Consider the following 20,175-nt stretch of genomic DNA (forward strand, 5'->3'; position numbering starts at 1 on the left):
GAGGAGCTGGATCCCATGTTGTGCCAGACAGAATTTGCTGAGTTTTAATATACTCCTTTGTCTTCTTTATTATTTATTTAATCACATCAACACCACAGAGAAAGCAAAGACACCTGCAAGAGAATGGGGAGGGGGGGCAACAGGAGACATCCAGCCGAACAACAGCAATAAACAGCAGACATAAGGAAACAACTGAAGGATAATGAATAAGAGAAATAGTCAGGCAAAATAAAAAAAACACAGTGCAGCAATGGTTAAATAAATTACTTATTGATATGACTAAGGGGTGGCTAGCTGGGGAGGCTGCGCCCTTGTCCGGGGTCTGGGGTTTGAGTTTGAGTAACAGCAACATGAAATCTGCTGAACATCAGAGTCACATCCTTTAAATCAGCAAGTCATTTGTTTTCCAATAGCAGCAGGAAACAGTCAGTCACTTTGACTCTACCTCCTACAGAGAACACAGAGACACTGAGGAACCAGACCTGTCAGACCAGAACCTGAACCCAGGATAAACCGGTTCAGTGAATGTGGTGTTGAAGGTGTGAAGGTGGATCAATGTGTCAGAGGAGACTCTGAAGAAGGACAGAGTGCCAGCAGGACAGTCCACATACACTGCTACTCTGTTATAGCCAGAGAAGGAGGAGGTGGTAGTGGTGGTGGTGATGTATGTTGCTTTATTACAGTGCCAGACAGAGTAACCAATAGTATCAGAGCAGACCAGACTCCAGGACACATCATTCCTTCCAAACAAACATTCATATCCATTTCCAGTCCTACTGATTCCTCTGTAAGTCACTGCTATATGTACTCTTCCTCTCCACTCAACCTCCCAGTAACAGCGACCAATCAGACCATTTCTACACAACAGCTGAGGCCAATAGTCAAACCTGTCCGGATGATCAGGATATGGCTGATCCACTAGCTCATGTGTCGCCTTTCTGTTGTTGTCAGACAGTTTGATCCCTCTGTGTACTGTGTTTGTGTCAAGTGTGAGTTCACAGGAATCTGATGGAGAGAATGAGACACAATACAGCTGCAGTTATTAATCCATTATCTGTCCAGTGACACATACTGATGACATCAGATTTGAATGAGTGATGTCACAGTCTGTTGATAGTTGAATGTGTGCTGCTTTGTTTTCATGAATCAAATGAAAAACACACTTACACTTCCTCAGACCTGGTCTCAACCATCCGACACCACCCGGCTCCACCCTGAAAGAAGGAGGGGGGTCAGACCAGCACATCCACTTCAGGATCAAACATGGACATTACATCGCTCTCATCCACAGAGGTTTTTTATTCTCCACAAATACGCTTACATGTTCACATTTAGCACCTCAGCAGAATCAGCAGATATTCTTTTATTTCAGTGGGGCTTCTTATTTTCACTAATTGTGATGAGAAATATTGATTGTTGGAGCTTTAAAACAACTATGTTTGGGGGTCCTCGAGTTTGTGTAATAATGATGTGTCAGGGACATATGAGGCAGGCTGACAGTCTGAAAGAGAAACAGTTGTAGCTCTTCGTCCTCTATCAGACTGACTGACTGTGGTTGCCGCAAGCCTTTCCATACCTGAGAGTATCCAGTCTCCAGTGTGGATCGTCCAGCCCAGCAGACAGCAGCTTCACTCCTGAGTCTCCTGGATGATTGTAGCTCAGGTCCAGCTCTCTCAGGTGGGAAGGATTGGAGCTCAGAGCTAAGGCCAGAGAATTGCAGCCTTCCTCTGTGATCAGACAGCCTGACAGCCTGCAAACACACAAAACAACACGTCATATAATCTGAAGGTACTGTGAGGGCTGAAAATTTACTGCTTGACTGTACTATCAGCTACTGTGAATTTAGCTTATTACTGTTCTCACCGTCATGTCAGTTCACTATCACACAGAGTGTTTTTCATACATTCTGTTCACAGTGTTTTGGTTAATGCAAAAATAACACTTCATCTTGCTGCTTCACATGAAAAGCCCCACCAGCACTGGGTGTAGAGGTTGTCCATGGATGGCAGCTTTGTCCACCCTCTGTAGAGACTTACAAGTGAGGGCTGTGCAAAACCAAGAGCCGTTGCTTTTGCTGATTTTACGATGGTCTATGTGGTGAGTCCAAATCAGGTCCTTGCTGATATGAATGCCAAGGAACCTGAAGCAGCTGACTCGCTCCACTGTAGTTGATGGTGGTGGGTTGTATCATTCTCTCTGTCGCTTTCTGTACTCCACAATTAGCTCCTGTTTTTCTACGATTCAGATGGAGGTTTTTATCCTGGCACCAAGATGTAGGAACCCTGGTTTCTTCTCTGTAGGCCATCTCTTCGTCGTTAGTGATTAGGTTGACAGTCATGTTGTCTGAGTCAACAGAGTTCACAGGAGAGGGTTGAGCATGCAGCCCAGAGGAACGCCGGTGCTGAGAGGCAGGGTGGAGTATGCTTATCCTCACAGCCTGAGTTCTGCCCATTAGGAAGTTCAGAAGCCAATCAAAGAGGGCGTGCTAAGCCCATGGTCTCTGAATTTGATGATGTGCTTGGAAGAAGTTGAGTGCTGAACTATAGTCAATGAACAGTATTCAGAAATACAGTATCTCAAAAAAAGTGAGTAAACCCTTCACATTTTTGTAAATATTTGATTATATCTTTTCATGTGACAACACCGAAGAAATGACACTTTGCTCCAATGTAAAGTAGTGAGTGTACAGCTTGTATAACAGTGTAAATTTACTGTTCCCTCAAAATAACAGCCACATCACACAGCCATTAATTTCTAAACCGCTGGCAACAAAAGTGAGTACACCTCTAAGTGAAAATGTCCACATTGGGCCCAATTAGCCATTTTTCATCCCCGGTGTTGCTCTACATAAAGATGGCCTAGGTTATAAGAAAATTGCCAAGACCCTGAAACTGAGCAGCAGCACGGTGGCCAAGACCATACAGAGGTTCAACAGGACAGGTTCCACTCAAAACAGGCCTAGCCATGGCCGACCACAGAAGTTGAGCGCACGTGCTCAGCGTCATATCCAGAGGTTGGCTTTGGGAAATAGATGTATGAATGCTGCCAGCATTGCTGCAGAGGTTGAAGGGGTGGGGGGTCAGCCTGTCAGGGCTCAGACCATACGCCGCACACTGGTCTGCATGGCTGTCGTCCCAGAAGGAAGCCTCTTCTAAAGATGATGCACAAGAAAGCCCGCAAACAGTTTGCTGAAGACAAGCACAGTAAGGATATGGATTACTGGAACTATGTCCTGTGGTCTGATGAGACCAAGATAAACATATTTGGTTCAGATGGTGCGTGTGGCGGCAACCAGGTGAGGAGTATAAAGACAAGTGTGTCTTGCCTATAGTGAAGCATGGTGGTTGGAGAGTCATGGGCTGGGGATGCCGGGCCAGCATGTACTATGACAAAGTGAAGCAGAGCATGATCCCCTCCCTTCAGAGACTGGGCCACAGGGCAGTATTCCAACATGATAAACCCAAACAGACCTCCAAGACGACCACTGCCTTGCTAAAGAAGCTGAGGGTAAAGGTGATTCATTGGCCAAGCATGTCTCCAGACCTAAACCCTATTGAGCATCTGTGGGGCATCCTCAAACGGAAGGTGGAGGAGTGGAAGGTCTCTAACATCCACCAGCTTCATGATGTCGTCATGGAGGAGTGGAAGAGGACTCCATTGGCAACCTGTGAAACTCTGAACTCCATGCCCTAGAGGTTAAACGCAGTGCAGGAAAATAATGGTGGCCACACAAAATATTGACACTTTGGGCCAAATTTGGACATTTTCACTTAGGCGTGTACTTATTTTTGTTGCCAGTGGTTTAGACATTAATGGCTGAGTTGGATGTGTTGTTTTGAGGAGACAGCAAATTAAAAGCCTGATACAAGCTGTACACTCACTACTACATTAAATACAAGTGTTCTTTCTTCAGTGTTGTCACATGAAAAGATATAATCAAATATTTGAGGGGTACTCACTTTTGTGAGATACTGTATGTGTTCCTCTGTTCTAGGTTGGAGAGTGAGGTTAGGGCGACATTGTTGTCTATAGATCTATTTGGTCCCTTTGCCAATTGAAATTTGTCCAGTTATTCAAGGAGGGAAAAGGTGATGAACATTTGGACTAGCTGAATACAGTACTTCATGATAGTGGAAGTGAATGTTACTGTGTGGTAGTCGTTAAGGCAGGGGGTTTTAGACCTTTTGAGGACAGGGACAATAGTGGTCTTCTTGAAACATGTGGGTACTTCAGACTGGAGCATTGACAGGTTGAAAATGTCTGTGAAGACATGTAGCACATAATTTGAACACACCTTGAGAGCTCTGCCAGGGATACCTACTTTAGCAGTCTTTGCACACATCTGCCCTGGATATTACAAATGAGCAGGGGATTTTGTACCTCCTGTTTTTCTCATAGTATGCATAGAAGGTATTCAGATCATCTAGGAGAGATGCAGACATTATCTCAGCACTGCTGGTTTTCCTTTTGTAGTCGGTTATAAAAAAACTAAGTTATAATTGTATTAAATAGATTTGCCGAAAGAGGGAAAGCCTTATCTCTGTCCCAAAAAGGACTGTAAACACGATCAAGTGCGTTATCAACTAGTGTTGGGCAGTAGCGTCACTACAAGTAGCGCCGTTACTAGTTTAACTACATTTCTCAGTAGCTTGGTGGTAGAATCAAATAGCTTTGCAGTAACAAAGCTCTTTTATTGACCGAGTAGCACGGTAGCTTCAACACACGCTACATTTTCCCAAGAATTTCTTAAGGATCAGTAAGTGACGCCACCAAAGAAACTGAAGCATCTACAGCTTCTGTTTCTTTGACACCCCACCCCCCCAACGCCCACTGTGTTCTGATTGGCCATTGTCTAATATGTTTACCAGGTTGCTGCAGGGATAGGTCTGCATGTTCCTTTGTGGGCGTGGCCAGCATTCTCTTTCTGGAGCAAATGACCATATTTGGTAATCTGGCTCAGAATGACATCATACCAAGCCATTAGTAGAAAAACTGTTCAGAACAGGGGGATATCTAAGGTTTTCATTTCATTTGAAACTTTGGTCATGTTTAATATGAACATTGACACTGTAACATTATAAAAATGCTAGAAAATATGAAAAAGCATAATAGGTCCCCTTTAAAAAAAATTTAAAGTAGCATAGATGTAACTAAGCTACTTTTGCCACGTTTCTGTAGCTTAGCTTGCAACATTTCACTGGGGGGTAGCTTCTGTGTAATGAAGCTTCATTTAAAGGAGAACTCCAGGCAATTTTTAAGTTAATCTTGATCGTTATACCTTTGTGAGTACTGTCTATACAAAACAAAACAAACAAACAAAAAAAAACGAACCGGATTGGTGCTTGCAGTGAAGCCAGTTTTGGACCAATAAAATACTACTACAGGGCTACTTCCTGTCTACTGCGCATGATTGCGCATCATAACCGTGGTTTAATGACGTAGAACAACGGCAGAAACACCGTGATTCTGGTAGCTGTCCGCCCACCTACGAGGCTCACGTGTCAAACACCAACTGTCACTGATGGCCAAATAGTTTTTTTAGATTGTAGAGAGCTTATAATCTAAGCAATATGGTTACATCCCTCATGTGCGGGGTGTCACAGGGTTTTGATGTCATTTTTGGGCCTACATGGATCCCTCCATGCAGGCTTTGGTCAGTTTCACTGTCCGATCTCTGGCTTACCCCCTTGAGCAGCTCCAGACAGCGATACTCACAGCTCTCCTGCTATAGCTAACATCACAACAACGACATGTCTTTGTCAACTAGGAAGTACGCTAAATGCTCATGGACAAGTATTTTAACGATACCTGGCACACAAATCATGGCTGGAACTGCAGGAATAATGGCTTGTTCATACAACAGACTCAATTTTGCTTGCATGGTCTGAGTACTCCTGTTCAGTATTTTCCAGTTACGAGTAAACTTCACCCCCTTCCCTGTTTCTTTATTCTGAATGCAAATTTCTACTTGCAACACTGGCATGTGTGGTCCAGTCTACACTGACTATACACCTTATACATGTCAGGAACATAACCATACATGCAAAGGGAAATGATGATAAGTTGAAGTTGATGAATTCTGACCTGAGAGTTTCCAGTGCACAGTGTGGACTCTCCAGTCCAGCAGACAGCAGTTTCACTCCCGAGTCTTGCAGGTTGTTGTTACTCAGGTCCAGCTCTCTAAGACTAGCAGACTGGGAGCTGACAACCGAGGACAGAGCTTCACAGCTTCTCTCTGAGAGATTACAGCCAATTAGCCTGAAGATACAGCAAGAAGGGGTAAAAAGTAGGAAGGTTTTTTTCTTTCCTGTTGAAAAATTAGACAATTTAAAATGAGATGAAGAAAAACAATTACCTCCGTACTTACAGAGCTTTGTTGGAGGCTTTGACCACTGGCAGCAGCCTCAGAAGAGCCTCCTCTGAAGCAGAGTATTTCTTCAGGTCAAATACGTCCAGATCTTTTTCTGATGACAGTAAGATGAAGACCAGAGCTGACCACTGAGCAGGAGAGAGTTCATCTGTGGAGAGACTTCCTGATCTCAGGGACTGTTGGATCTGCTCCACTAGAGAACGATCATTCAGTTCATTCAGACAGTGGAACAGATTAATGCTTTGCTCTGTGGTGAGATTTTCCTCCAACTTCCTCTTTATGTACTGGCCTGTTTCCTGATTGGTCTGTGAGCTACATCCTGTCAGTGTCAGCAGGCCTTTTAGGAGAGTCTGATTGGTCTGCAGTGAAAGGCCCAGCAGGAAACGGAGGAACAAGTCCAGGTGTCCATTTGGACTCTGTAAGGCCTTGTCCACAGCACTCTGATAAAAGTGTGTATCTCCAAAGGTGTCTTTTCTTGTTTCAGATTTCTGGGATGTTGTTTGTTCGTCTGCCAGCAGATTGACACCAGAGTTGATGAAGGTCAGATGGACATGAAGAGCAGCCAGAAACTCCTGAACGGTCAGATGGACAAAGCAGAACACCTTGTCCTGGTACAGCCCTCTCTCCTCTATAAAGATCTGTGTGAACACTCCTGAGTACACTGAGGCTGCTCTGATATCGATGCCACACTCTGTCAGGTCGGATTCATAGAAGATCAGGTTGCCTTTCTGCAGCTGCTCAAAAGCCAATTTTCCCAGAGACTCAATCATCTTCCTGCTCTCTGGACTCCAGTGTGGATCTGTCTCAGCTCCTCCATCATACTTGATGTTCTTCAATATGGACTGAACTACCAGGAAGTGGATGTACATCTCAGTCAGGGTCTTGGGCAGCTCTCCTCCCTCTCTGGTCTTCAACACCTCCTCCAGAACTGTAGCAGTGATCCAGCAGAAGACTGGGATGTGGCACATGATGTGGAGGCTTCGTGATGTCTTGATGTGGGAGATGATTCTGCTGGCCTGCTCCTCATCTCTGAATCTCTTCCTGAAGTACTCCTCCTTCTGTGGGTCAGTGAACCCTCTGATCTCTGTCACCATGTCAACACACTCAGGAGGGATCCGATTGGCTGCTGCAGGTCGTGTGGTTATCCAGAGGCGAGCAGAGGGAAGCAGGTTCCCCCTGATGAGGTTTGTCAGCAGCACATCCACTGAGGTGGACTCTGTAACATCAGTCAGGACCTCATTGTTGTGGAAGTCCAGAGGAAGTCGACACTCATCCAGACCGTCAAAGATGAACACAACCTGGAACTCTTCAAAGCTGCAGATTCCTGCTTCTTTGGTTTCAGTAAAGAAGTGATGAACAAGTTCCACCAAGCTGTACTTTTTCTCTTTCAGCACATTCAGCTCTCTGAAAGTGAATGGAAATGTGAACTGTATGTCCTGGTTGGCTTTGTCTTCAGCCCAGTCCAGAGTGAACTTCTGCGTTAAGACTGTTTTCCCAATGCCAGCCACTCCCTTTGTCATCACTGTTCTGATTGGTTCATGTCTTCCAGGTGAGGGTTTAAAGATGTCTTCTTGTCTGACGGGTGTTTCTGGTCTGTCTGGTTTCCTGGATGCTGTTTCAATCTGTCTGACCTCATGTTCATCATTGACCTCTGCAGTCCCTCCCTCTGTGATGTAGAGCTCTGTGTAGATCTGGTTCAGAAGGGTTGGGTTTCCTGCTTTAGCAATCCCCTCAAACACACACTGGAACTTCTTCTTCAAGTAAGATTTAAGTTTACGCTGACAGACAGCAAAAGGATGTCCTGAATGAAGACACAAGATCAGTAAGTAAAAGTAAATATTTTAACATTTCCTTTTATATAGTAAATGAACATATTTTGGTCCTTCTCTTGAGCTATCAGTAAATGTCCCATTTATCCAGCATTTTAAATCTTTAGAGAAATCCTCTTACTGCTCTGCAGACGCTCAGCCAGCTCCTCCTGCTTCATTCTCCTCAGGAAGTGCAGTGTGATCTTCAGAAATGCCTTTCTGCTGCTCCTCCTCTGCTCTTCCTCCTCACCGTCTAACACCTCCTCATCCTCCCTCTGACTCTCTAAGCATTCTGGGTAATCTGAACTCAGACCCTTCTGGATTTTCTTCAGCTCATTCTTCACAAAAGTGACAATGTTCTCCTCCAGCAGCTGGAACAGAATATTATATGAAGGACACAATCAAAGTCAAATCATGGAACCAAACATCAGATCCATGTTGGACAGACTGACAATCCACTGGTCTAAAAAGTGAAGCGTGGAGATTATTGTGAACAGAATAGATGTAAGTAGTTGTTGTACATGCACAGACCATAAATATGGAGTCCAGGTGTGTTTGATCCTGCTGGGCAGACTGACCACTGGGAACCTCTGAGCTGTCCTGGTGGACTCTGTGGAGGAATTATGAAAAGTTAGCTCACATTGTCTGTCCACACAGAGACATGAGGTAAAAATCCAAGAAGGGGTATTTGGATGTAAACACTAAATGCTCCGTAAATGCGCCTTTCTAGTCTTTTGAACAACTCAAAGTGGTTTTACACTACATCTGCATTCACCATTCACACTCTGAGCCTTAGTGCTCAAACAGAAACCATCATTCACACAAATTCATACACTGGTGGAACAGCTGCCAGGGGCAATTCGGGGTTCTGTATCTTGCCCGAGGACACTTCGACATGCAGCCTGGAGGAGTCGGGGATTGAACCGCCGACTTTCTGATTAACGGGCAATCAGATTATGCCTGGGGCAAATCTTTACCGATTTTAAAAACGTGGATACCACAGACTTAATGACAGAATTAACAGATCTTTAATATTTTAATAGAACACACTCACCAGACAGTTCAGTCCAGACGCAGGACCACACACTTGGCGTTTATACTAAACGGTTTCAGAGTGGCTTCTGGGAACTTGGGATCCCACAGAAACGTGCGAGTTAAAATGTGACTTTAGGCAGACTGTAATCATTGCACTTGTGTGCTACCTTTGGCACAGAAAAAGAAAAACAAGAGACTTTAAGATCATGTCTGTAAATCCCTTACACTACAGGGTCATTTGGGCCAATAATCTGGTTAGACCAGACCCCTTGATTGTCAGGAGGGGTGACACAGACCCCAAATCATCATAATTATCCTCTAGTGTGCAGCCAGCATTACTCCCTGTAGTGGTAAAGATCTACTAGTCCTGATGATCCATCCAAGAATGGTGTTTTGCCTCACCAGTCAGTTTGGTTTAGCCCACATAGCTCTCACCAACCCCTCCATATAGCTCTCCGTCACTCACTGTACACTGATGAAGTGCCCTGGAGCCCCTAATAGTCGACTTAACCGTTAGTCGATGACAAGGCAGGAGAAAGGAGAACACACAGCAGCACAATGTAAGTTGTATTAGTAATGTTACCGATGTTTTTAGTACTGATCTTCATTTGTATTACTATAAATATAAGTAATGAAAAAATAATGATGATAATAATCGTATCAGCGGGTTTCAGGCAGGAACATGGAGGCAGTAGTTGGTTTTCAACCACAGATCCAGACCCAACAGATCCAGAGCCAGAAACAGCAGCAGAAGGAGAGAGAAGAAGGACGAGACAGTACAAAACTACAGGAGAGTGAAGAAGTTGAGTTAGTAACATGCATTAGTGGGATAAGACAACAAAGCCATCCTGCATATCAATGTATTATCGAGGACAATCAAGACGATGCTAAGCTAAGCTGGTTGAGCATTTGGACATACCTGAACCGAGGGCGCACGCTAGCAATTCACCGCTAACCTTGCCTGACACTGAGAGTTCACTAAAGTCAATGGAGGACCGCATTATAGCCAAACTTCTAATTCATCTGTCTGCTGACCGGCGACCTTCGAGCAACACGACAAGACCATTAAACAAATGAAAACGTTGCTCAGTGAAACACAGGCAAGAATAGAGAGACTTGAATCCACTCAGTCCTTAAAAAAAATGTAAACAGGACATGGTTTTGAGACTCATGAGATTTTAATACAAACAAGAACTTACTTTTTGTCAGCTTTAACTTCTTACCTTCCATCAGCAGATTGTCTAAAAGCAAGAGGAGGCTCCATAGAGGCATCACTCATGGACACACAGCTGGGTTCAGGTCCTGAACAGTCTGGTCTCTGATGGATCCTGATTGAAAGAAATTCATTGAAGCTCACATATTTAGAAAAGCTCTCACTGAATAAAAGACTTTGTGAAATGGTTTAATTGTAAATGTTTGACATGTGAGACACATGTTTTCAATTAATGACATTTCTCCTCATCAGACAGATCTGAGATCGGATCTGTGCATCTGGGTTGGAACTTCTCTCTCAGCTCCCTTTCGGTCACTTTTCACCACTATGGATGACTTCAAGAGAGACTGAACATGTTCTTTGTTGCCTCGTATTTAAACAATATAAAATGTCCTCTGTTATCTCCACAGTTAAATAAAATCACATCTCCACCTTCTCTGTGATGACGGGCTTTTCACAACAGATGGAAAAACTTTAGATTTCAGACGTGGTCAGAAGAGATGTCATTCAAACTCATTCTTTTCTAGCATAACCCGACTCCTACTGTCAGTTACAGCTCACATCTGGTCAGATGGAAACCGTCCGTTAAAGTTAGTGAATGCTTTCGAGTGGTGGCTTTAGGACAGACAGCTGGGTGATAAAAAGCTGCTCAGACAAATGAGCATTGTTTATAAAAACTGGTGCAAAGTACTTTCAGTCTTTTAACAAAAACAAATGACTTTTTATCCATTTTAACTTCTTACCTTCCATCAGCAGATTGTCTAAAAGCAAGAGGAGGCTCCATAGATGCATCACTCATGGACACACAGCTGGGTTCAGGTCCAGGACAGTCTGGTCTCTGATGGATCCTGATAGAAAGACATTTATTAAAGTTAAAAATATTTAGAAAGGTTCTTACTGTATCAGAGACTTTGTGACCTGGAGAAGAGTCACGGCCAGTCAGAGATCCTCGTCTCACCTCTGAGCTCTGGTCCTTGTGTCCTGTTCCCCACACAGAGTGCTTTCAGAGGGAGGGACTCCCTCCTCTCTGTCCTCACACTGATCCATAGCAGAGACCACACCTTCACACAAACACAGCAACCTGCTGGGAGAGTCACATGATTTCTCATCATTCCTCTCAGTCACATGACAAACACACTCATCAGACAGTTTCTATGGGGAAACGCTGGATGCTGCTCCGAATAAAGAAGCAGTCAGAAAACATGACTGCACTCTGGGAACTACTGACGAGCTTTTCTCAGCACTTTCTTACACTTCAGACACCGAACATATAAATGTAATCGACACGTGGATCAGTGGCTTGTTACGGGACAGAGAGGATGCTGCTTGTTCTCATTGGTCAGGAAGAATCAGAGCAGAGCTGCAGTCAGCTGCTCTACTTCTAACAGTCCACTAGACGGCCTCGTGGAGCCGACGGACGGTTTTCCTGCTACGTGATGTGACAGAAGAACCTCTCCATCTACAATCTACCATCTAAGAATTTCATACATGTAACACTCATGCTGGTAGCCTTGAACACCTGTTCTGCACAATGACGCATCCACCTCTTCAATTCCTTTCAGACACTTTGCTGCACACGTTGATCAAACGGGGTTATCAGCACATATTTGTGGCTGGTTTGGCTCGACAGTGAGAATTTCAACAACCTGCGCTGAAATACCAGGTGATGCAGCTACAATCAGTTCTACTGAATGAATGAATGCATTTAGCCTAACTTACCAGGACACCTGAAATCAAACTGTGACTGGAATCTGACTGAGTTAATGTGACAGCCAAACTTTAGGTTACAGTTAAAATCATAGAATCTGTCCATGTTCTGTAAGAACATCCTGCAGCTGCAGAGAAAAACACCAAATATTATGTGCAGAGCAGAACTCAGCCGATACTTCCTGTTACTACAAATACAGATCAATTAAATCTGTATTTTATTAATTCATTGTAGCGTTTATTGTTTTACTGTTTATAGCCTGTGTGACTTTCTTTTTAAAATTTAAACAGACTGAAATACTCAAACACACATTGATCAATCACACAAGTTCTTTGATCTCAGATACACCCGCATTACCGATGTCTTAATTAGTTCGTAACTCCGTTTACATCCTCCGTTAAGAGATGACATCATTCTTTCCGCTGCACTCTGTGAACACAGTGACAGGAAGTCTTCCTCTGTTTTCCTTCACAGCGGCTCTTTATAAAGTTCTGCTGTTTGTTCTGGAGCTGAACTCAGCTGACAACACGGACAAAGAGAGAAAAGTTTCAAACCTTCAGCTGGAGAGAAGAAGCTTCGACACGACGAGCTCACAGACAGAAGCAGGAAGGAAGCGGACACTTTCACAATAAGGGCAGCTTTCAAATACTAAACCACGTGACAGACTTGGGCTGCGGTCAAAAAGTCAAACAGATGTCATTTCCTGCGCCCTTTTCATTGACCTCGGTAGATGAAAAACGTCACGACGTCAAGTAAAGATGGGAAGGAGATTTTATAAGGACTTAGGAAAAGACTGCACTTACACAGATTCCTGAAATCAAGAGCACATTTCTATATTTTTCATAAAGAGCCGAGTCTCTACTTTCATCACTGAAATACATACAGAAAAGACTGCTGAAGAGGACCTTCAGTCTCATTCCTTCATCCCCCACAGAGTTTCCTTTGGCTGTGTCTGAGCCCTGATTTGTCATTTTATAATTTTTTATTTCTTATGAGCATTTATGTATTTTATTTATTTTAATGTGGCTTCACCGTCTGAGCTTGTCTGTTCCCGTGTTAATTCTGTACTGTTCAGTACTACTACTACTACATTTGTCAATATTATATATAAATATATAAATAAAAACTTACTCTGGGCTAAAAATGTAACTTATAAGACATGGAAGATAAGTACAGTGACAAACACAGAATCACACCTCTTAATAAAGGAAGTTTTCAGTGTATACACAGGATATATTTAACCATCAATTACTCCAGGAAGTAACAACTAAATAGAAGGCTGTTAAATAAAAACAAAACAAAACAAATAGGACTGAAATGTAGAAATTAAAAATATAATGGGGAAAAACCTTTTTATAGGCCTAAATTTGTTTTTTCATACTTTTTTCCACTATATTTTGTTAGGATGCTGATATTGTATAACTGTAAATTTAATATGCTTGTTTTTTTAAGATTCCTCCCAATTGGATGGATTTTGAAAGAGAACAAATCTCTATTTATGGTTTCAGAGCTTTGATCATACGAGGATTTCCAGATGTTTGGGATCGTGTCACATGTTCATGCAGCAGGAGCTCTGTTCTTTCTACATTTACGTGGGTCTGCTGTGGTGAAACTACATTGCTGCATCACTAAATGATGCTGCTGAGAGGAATTGTGGGACGGCATTCTCAAAGTGACTACAGGGACCAAACAGACGCTGAGCTGAGACCTCCTTTAAAGAGGAGTGCTCCTCCTCGTGGAGGACAGAACCTGCATCCTGTCAGATTACAGGCTGGTTTCAGTGTTTGGATCCAGAGATCAGCAGTTTGAGTCCATTTGTCCTGATGAGTGGACTTTTTAAATATAAGAAGAAGAAGAAGAAAGCCACAAAGCTTTTCATGTTAGTAAAGGACCTTAATGTCAGAGAGAAACCCTGGCACTGTTCCCACATTCCCTGTTGCCCCACTGAGTTTAATTTTCTATGTTTGACCCTTGAGTAGTTATTTCTTTATTTATTATTCATGTATTTTAATGTACTGCACCTCCTGGGCTGCACTATTCTGCACTATTCTCTAAGTTACTCAGTCTGACCACAGGAGGGAGCTGATCACTCACCTTCCTCCTCCTGTTAAATGTCTGCTGCCCTCTTGTGGTCACAGGGAGCAGCTGCAGCACTGACAGGACTGCTGATCTGACTGTAAACTCTTTACTGGCCTCTGGTGGTGACACAGAGGAACTACAGCTCTCATTAACCACACACAGAGACAGACTTCTGTCTTTGTCGTCCTCTCCGGGCTTCCATACGGCGTCTTCCTGCCGGCCTCACTGAGCGAAGACACACAAACTTCTTTTGAAGGTTTATTACAAAACGCAAGACAAAACATGTCAACTGGGTTTATTCTATTGGCAAACACGATACAATGACGAACAACCTTCTATCTGCAGGTGAAGCTTCGCTGAAACCAAAGAGAAAACAAACCAACACGACATGGAGCCAAATGCAAAAACAAAGAAGAGGAGAACGGCAGCTGCAAGCGCCGAAACTGAGAGAACACAAACCAGGAAGATGGAGAGCAGGAGGAGGAGGAAGAGGAGGAGCTTCTGTTTCTTATTCTATGGGAGGCTCGTAGTGCGACGGTCCGCCGCCTACACACACTTATAAATAGGTCACCATTAAGTTAAGTCAAATCCAATTCACACAGTAAAATGTTATTCACAAACTCAAAGTGTCCGCCGCCGTCAGACGGCTCCACAAGCAGGAAACAATAAGTGAAGGGGGGCGTGTGGAGGGGGGGGGGGGGTGGTATCGTCTGACGTGAAGTTCGTCCACATTTGGTTTAACCTCCAACGATTCACCAAACAGCAGCTCTTCTGTTCATCACGCCTGTAAAGCCGTCGACATTTATGTATTTTAACTTCCAATCATCAGCCAATAAAGACGACCTGAACGTTTCGCCTGTCCGCTCTGGGCCAGATGTCGCCTCAGAAGAAGAGCTTCGCCCCCCCAATAAAATCTCACGTCACAGGGTTCTTTTTTATTTTTAAACAAACAGATTTGAAAAGGCTTTAATTTTGAAAAACTGCTGTCAAAGAGTCGTTTCCCGTTCCTGTGCTGCTGCTGCTGCTGCTGCTGTGATGGCGATGGCGGTGCTTAGAGATGAAGGTGGCGGTGGTGTTGCTACGCTAACGAGGGCAGCTAGGTCAGGCCTGGCCGCCGTAGACGCCCTCGCTCGTCTTGGTTTAGTTTTTTAACTTGTGACTCACATTTAAATACCATTTATATTTATATATTACAACATTGTTCCAAATTCATAAATAAGTAGTGCAGTTTCCCCTTCGACCTCCACGACAGCGCCGCCGCCGCTGCTAAAAGGAGAAATCCAAACGTCAGACGCCGCAGATCGGTCACACACACACACACACACACAGAGCTGAAAAACTACAAATATGGCCGACTAGCTGCAGGTTATAGTCTTCATGCTAAGTTTAATGTGGAGGAACGCCAACTCTGACCAATCAGCTCGCCGTCTGCTCGGATTTCACATTTTAACCTTTTTTTTATTTTGTTTAAATATCAAAGTTAGAACACAGGGAACCAATCAGAACTAAAAATAAGAACCTCAGCCAATCAAAGTCACTCCAGGAAGGAAGTGGGCGGTGACGTCAGAGAGGAAAGACGAACGTGGAGACGAGCAGACGAGTCGCTGCTCCATATATGGACGTCCTGCTTCTATCTACACCAGAGAAGAATCAACCAGTTCAAGTTCCCGAAACCTGGACAAACAAACCGCCTCATTCGGCCCCAGAATCTGTCCCCAACTGGTCCAGAACTGGTGGAGAACTGGTCCAGAACATTTCCAAATTAGAACTTTTCCAGAACTGGTCCCAAACCAGTCCAGTGCTGATTCAGAACCAACCCGGAACAGGTCCAGAACCAGTCCAAACCCAGTCCAGAGCCAGGTGACTTCACTCGGAGTCGGACTCCAGCGGGGCGGTCTCGTCTAAGACGACTCTCTTCCGGCGCTTGGCGGCGGCCCGGGCCCGCTGCTCCTCCTCCAGGTGGGCCTTCTTGTGGCGGGAGAAGCTGGACGAGTGCATGAAGGTCTTGTTGCACGCCGCGCAGGTGTACGTCTTGGACTTGGAGGCGGGGAGTCCGGACTTAACGTGTAGCTGCTTCTGGTGCTGCTGCAGCTTCCCACGCCCGCCGCCGCCGTCCACCGCCCTGTGGGTCTGCTGATGCCGGGCCAGGCTGGAGGCATGGCTGAAGCGCTTCCCGCACTGGGTGCAGCAGTGGCGCCCGGCTCCTCCTCCTCCTCCGCCCCCTCCTCCTCCGCCCCCCTCCTCCTCCTCCTCCTCTGAGATGGCGGGGCCCCGTTTGCCGGGCCGACCCCCCCTGCGGCGGCGGTTCTTCTTGCAGAGGGTGTAGAAGTTGGGCTTGTCGCGGGAGCAGAGCTTGAGTCGGATCTTGAGGTCGGACGAGCTCTCGCTCAGGTTCTCCTTGCCGGGCGTGTAGTTGTCCAGCAGCTCCTTGACGTGGGTCACCTGGTGTTTGGACAGCTGCGTGGACGTCCTGAAGCTCATGTCGCACTGCGGGCAGGCGTAGAACTTATCTCCGCCCTGACTCTGGATGATGGCGGCCGCCACATGATGCTGCTGCTGCTGCTGCTGCTGCTGCCTCTTGGTCTTCTTGTTCTTGCCGCCGGCCTTGAGCGAGTGGCGCAGGGCGGCCATGTTGGGGCCGAGGGCCACGTCCTTGGGGAGGCCTTTTCCCTTCTTGTGGATGAGGCGGTGTCGCGACAGGCTGGAGCTGTGGTTGAACTCCTTCCCGCAGATGTTGCAGGGGTGGATCCGCCGCTTCCCGTGCAGCCGCAGGTGACTCCCCAGCATCCTGACGGGCACACGACAAAACGTTACAATCGGATAAAACTTTATTGACCGAGTGACAAAAAAACAGACAAATGAGGGAGGTGTCAAAGCTGATGGAGAAAACCCCCGACTCTTTCACAGCCTCCATCCTCTCCGCCAGACTCTCTGAACCGCTCTGGGTTTTAAACTCGCGGCGTGAAGATGCTAACTGAACACCGTGTGAGGGGAACATAATGAGAATAATCTGCTTGTAGCTGCCTGAAGTGCATGACAACACATGACATTAAGGACCAGGACCAGGACCAGGACCAGGACCAGGACGTGAGCTAAGGATCTATCTTATGACAGACTGAATATTATAAACATTAGCGGTGTAACGGTACCGCACATGTGCGCTGAATGCCGTGTTTAACGTCATATATTATGCTTGTTTTATGTGGAACAAACAGAAATTCCAACTTTCCACACGGACATATTAAGTGGCGGACCAAATCGCCGCCTTGCGGCGCTACATAAGCAGCCGCTTTAGCCCCGCCCCCTCGCTAACTAGTGACTTGAGCATCATAGCAGAGCTTTAAGAGCCTCCCTTGTTGTTCAGGTTTGAACACTTCGGTTTCCTGTGAAAGACAACGGACAAGTCGATGAGACGACAGCGGCGTGCCGACTTTTCTCAGCAGTGATCGGGTTTGTTTCTGGCAACACGTCAAACTCACTAATGTATCACACGAAGGAGAAGGACACTGCAACAAAACGAGTGCAAACAGACTTTCAGCTTCTATGTGAGCAGAAGAAGAAGAACGCTGCTGCTCTGTAATCCATGTAATTACATATTTTTATTATATCAGCTATATGTGGTTTTATTTCTCATTCTTTATTTATATAATTTATTTATTTATTATGTGTAATTTGGAAGTTTGTTTAAAAAATTGTAAACTAATTTTAATGTTTACAAAAGTTCATAATAAACCAGCAGCAATTTAATGTTGGCATTTTCCCCTCACTGTACCAAAAATAAACCGAACCGTGAGTTCAAATCCGAGGAGAGTTTTGTTACCGTTACTCCCCTAACGTCGTCTGGTAGGTGTGTGTATTATAACGTTTGTTTCTGGTCACGTAGCGCCACCTTTTGGTTCAGTACATGTTGAGATTCGCTCTTTTAGGCATGAATAGATTTTGGTTTTCGTCGCTTTATGAAGTTAATTTAGAACGACGACCTGTTATTCAGCGTCCGGGGCTTCAGACACGCTCCGAGCTGGAAGACTGTCAACACTTATCTGAGCTGTTTGGTTTATAAAACGTCGGTCAGCGTTTCCAAGAAGACGTCCTCAGATGTCTCGTTCAGTTTAAAATATTCACATTTAAGAAGCTGGAATCAGTTTTTTACTCCAACTGATTAATCGATCATCTTAACAGTCGATAACTAATCACTGCAGCTGGATCATGTGTTTACCGTCTGCGATCGATCGTCTGCGGCTAACAGCGACCTGCGACCTGCGCGTTGAATCTCGAGCTGCTGTAACAATCGAATCGATCTCGTTTTGAAGTCCGCCCCTCGCCCCGACACAGACAGAGTTTCAGCTCCTCTGGTCATCCAATCACAGAGCTGGAATGTTTAGATGAAGGTGTAAAACGTGGCGGTGCTACAGAGAACGTGCTGCTCACGGCTCGTACCGCCGTCTGTGAGCGATCAGACCCGGCCGGGTTACGAATCGGCTCTGATCATTTGTCTGAAACATCCTGAGTAACAGAACAGGGTACGGACCTGCTGCCTTTGAAGCTCATCCCGCAGTGCGGGCAGGTGTAGCGCGCCTCCTGATGCGTCGGCTCCAGCGCCCGTTTGGCGGGGGGCGGCGGCGCGGCGCTCTTCCCGGTGTGCGTCTGCTGGTGGCGGTACAGGCTGGAGGCGTGGCTGTAACACTTGCCGCAGTAGCTGCAGCGGTACTGCCGCTCGTCCGGCTCGAAGTCGGCCTGGTCCGAGTCGACCTCGCCGTCCAGCTGGCTGCTCCCCGCCTCGACCAGCACCTCCTGCTCCTCCTCGGTGTCGTCCTCGTCCGAGTCGGAGTCCGTCTTTATCTCCACGCTCTGCTCCGTCACCTCGCAGGGGTACACCTCCTCGTAGGGCGCGAAGAAGGCCTCGTCCGTCTCGATCTTCAGCTGGTCGGCCGTCAGGTCCGACGGGTCGTCCGAGTCCTTCTTCACGCAGGAGATGGTGAACTTGGAGCCGACCTCCGCCCACTTCACCACGTACTCGATGGGCTGCGTGTCCAGCTCCACCGTGATGAAGTCCGCGCCCAGGGCGTCCGACTCCGACACCGCCAGCTCCGCCTCCGAGTCCTCCATCCTGAACCGAGGCTGGGGGTGGGGGGGGGGAAGAGTCAGAGGAGCAGCTACAGGCCTGAGGAGGAGGAGGAGGAGAAGAGGGAGGAGGAAGAGGAGGAGGAAGAAGAGGGAGGAAGAGAAGGAAGAAGAGGGAGGAGGAAGAGGGAGGAAGAAGAGGGAGGAAGAGGAAGAGGGAGGAGGAAGAAGAGGGAGGAAGAAGAAGAGGGAGGAAGAAGAAGAGGGAGGAAGAGGAGGAAGGAGGGAGGAAGAAGAGGGAGGAGGAAGAAGAGGGAGAAGAGGAGGAAGAGGAGGAAGAAGAGAGGAAGAAAAGAGGAGGAAGAAGAAGAGGGAGGAGGAAGAAGAGGGAGGAGGAAGAAGAGGGAGGAGGAAGAAGAGGAAGAGGAAGGGAGGAGGAAGAAGAAGAAGAGGAAGAGGAGGAAGAAGAGGGAGGAGGAAGAAGAAGAAGAGGAAGAAGAGGAAGAAGAGGGAGGAGGAAGGAAGGAGGGAGAAAAAGGAGACGCAGAGGAGAAGAAGAGGAAATTATTATAAATGTATACATAATCAGTCTGATAGAAACGTTCAGATGATCGTGTTTCCTCCACAGAACGAACAGATCAATAAATGATAAACTAAAGTTTAAACTAACAGAATACTGATCCACTAACAGAGTACTGATCCACTAACAGAATACTGATCCACTAACAGAGTACTGATCCACTAACAGAATACTGATCCACTAACAGAATACTGATCCACTAACAGAATACTGATCCACTAATAGAATACTGATACAGAATACTGATCCACTAATAGAGTACTGATCCACTAATAGAATACTGATACAGAATACTGATCCACTAATAGAGTACTGATCCAC

At 45.7% G+C, this 20,175-nt stretch overlaps 2 protein-coding genes across 4 annotated transcripts; both read right to left on the reverse strand.

Moving 5' to 3' along the window:
• Positions 1-226: 226 nt before the first annotated feature.
• On the reverse strand, positions 227-12,780 carry LOC119911336 (protein NLRC3-like). Of its 3 annotated transcripts, XM_038730182.1 has the most exons (11): positions 12,689-12,780; positions 11,385-11,510; positions 11,170-11,274; positions 10,437-10,541; positions 8,710-8,788; positions 8,321-8,549; positions 6,368-8,171; positions 6,085-6,258; positions 1,577-1,750; positions 1,168-1,214; positions 227-1,005 (listed from the first exon to the last, which is right to left on the reverse strand). In XM_038730182.1, exons 2-11 carry the CDS (start codon positions 11,471-11,473, stop codon positions 449-451), a joined length of 3,363 nt encoding a protein of 1,120 aa, XP_038586110.1. In that variant the 5' UTR covers positions 11,474-11,510; positions 12,689-12,780; the 3' UTR covers positions 227-448. The 3 variants fall into 3 exon arrangements, with proteins under 3 accessions (XP_038586110.1, XP_038586111.1, XP_038586112.1); XM_038730183.1 differs by lacking the exons at positions 11,170-11,274; positions 11,385-11,510; positions 12,689-12,780 and adding an exon at positions 9,233-9,380; XM_038730184.1 differs by lacking the exons at positions 227-1,005; positions 1,168-1,214; positions 1,577-1,750 and adding an exon at positions 3,955-4,260.
• A 1,678-nt stretch (positions 12,781-14,458) lies between these two features.
• On the reverse strand, positions 14,459-19,389 carry LOC119911357 (zinc finger protein 11). Its single transcript, XM_038730225.1, has 2 exons — positions 18,742-19,389; positions 14,459-17,001 (listed from the first exon to the last, which is right to left on the reverse strand). The coding sequence occupies exons 1-2, from the start codon at positions 19,317-19,319 to the stop codon at positions 16,080-16,082; spliced, it is 1,500 nt and encodes a 499-aa protein (XP_038586153.1). The 5' UTR covers positions 19,320-19,389; the 3' UTR covers positions 14,459-16,079.
• Positions 19,390-20,175: the final 786 nt, after the last annotated feature.

Source organism: Micropterus salmoides, unplaced genomic scaffold (assembly GCF_014851395.1).
Source record: "Micropterus salmoides isolate LMB-PRFRI ecotype aquatic unplaced genomic scaffold, ASM1485139v1 Ms_hic_scaffold_2, whole genome shotgun sequence".
NCBI lineage: Eukaryota > Metazoa > Chordata > Actinopteri > Centrarchiformes > Centrarchidae > Micropterus > Micropterus salmoides.

Bases quoted from the DNA above. Each gene is read 5' to 3' on its own strand.
- LOC119911336 (XM_038730182.1), bottom strand. From the start codon at position 11,473: ATGGATCAGTGTGAGGACAGAGAGGAGGGAGTCCCTCCCTCTGAAAGC. The intron at 11,275-11,384 runs GTGAGACGAGGA...TCTTTCTATCAG, and splicing joins ACAAGGACCAGAGCTCAGAG to GATCCATCAGAGACCAGACT. The intron at 6,259-6,367 runs GTAAGTACGGAG...CTGTATCTTCAG, and splicing joins AAAGCCTCCAACAAAGCTCT to GCTAATTGGCTGTAATCTCT.
- LOC119911357 (XM_038730225.1), bottom strand. From the start codon at position 19,319: ATGGAGGACTCGGAGGCGGAGCTGGCGGTGTCGGAGTCGGACGCCCTG. The intron at 17,002-18,741 runs GTCCGTACCCTG...TGTGCCCGTCAG, and splicing joins ATGAGCTTCAAAGGCAGCAG to GATGCTGGGGAGTCACCTGC.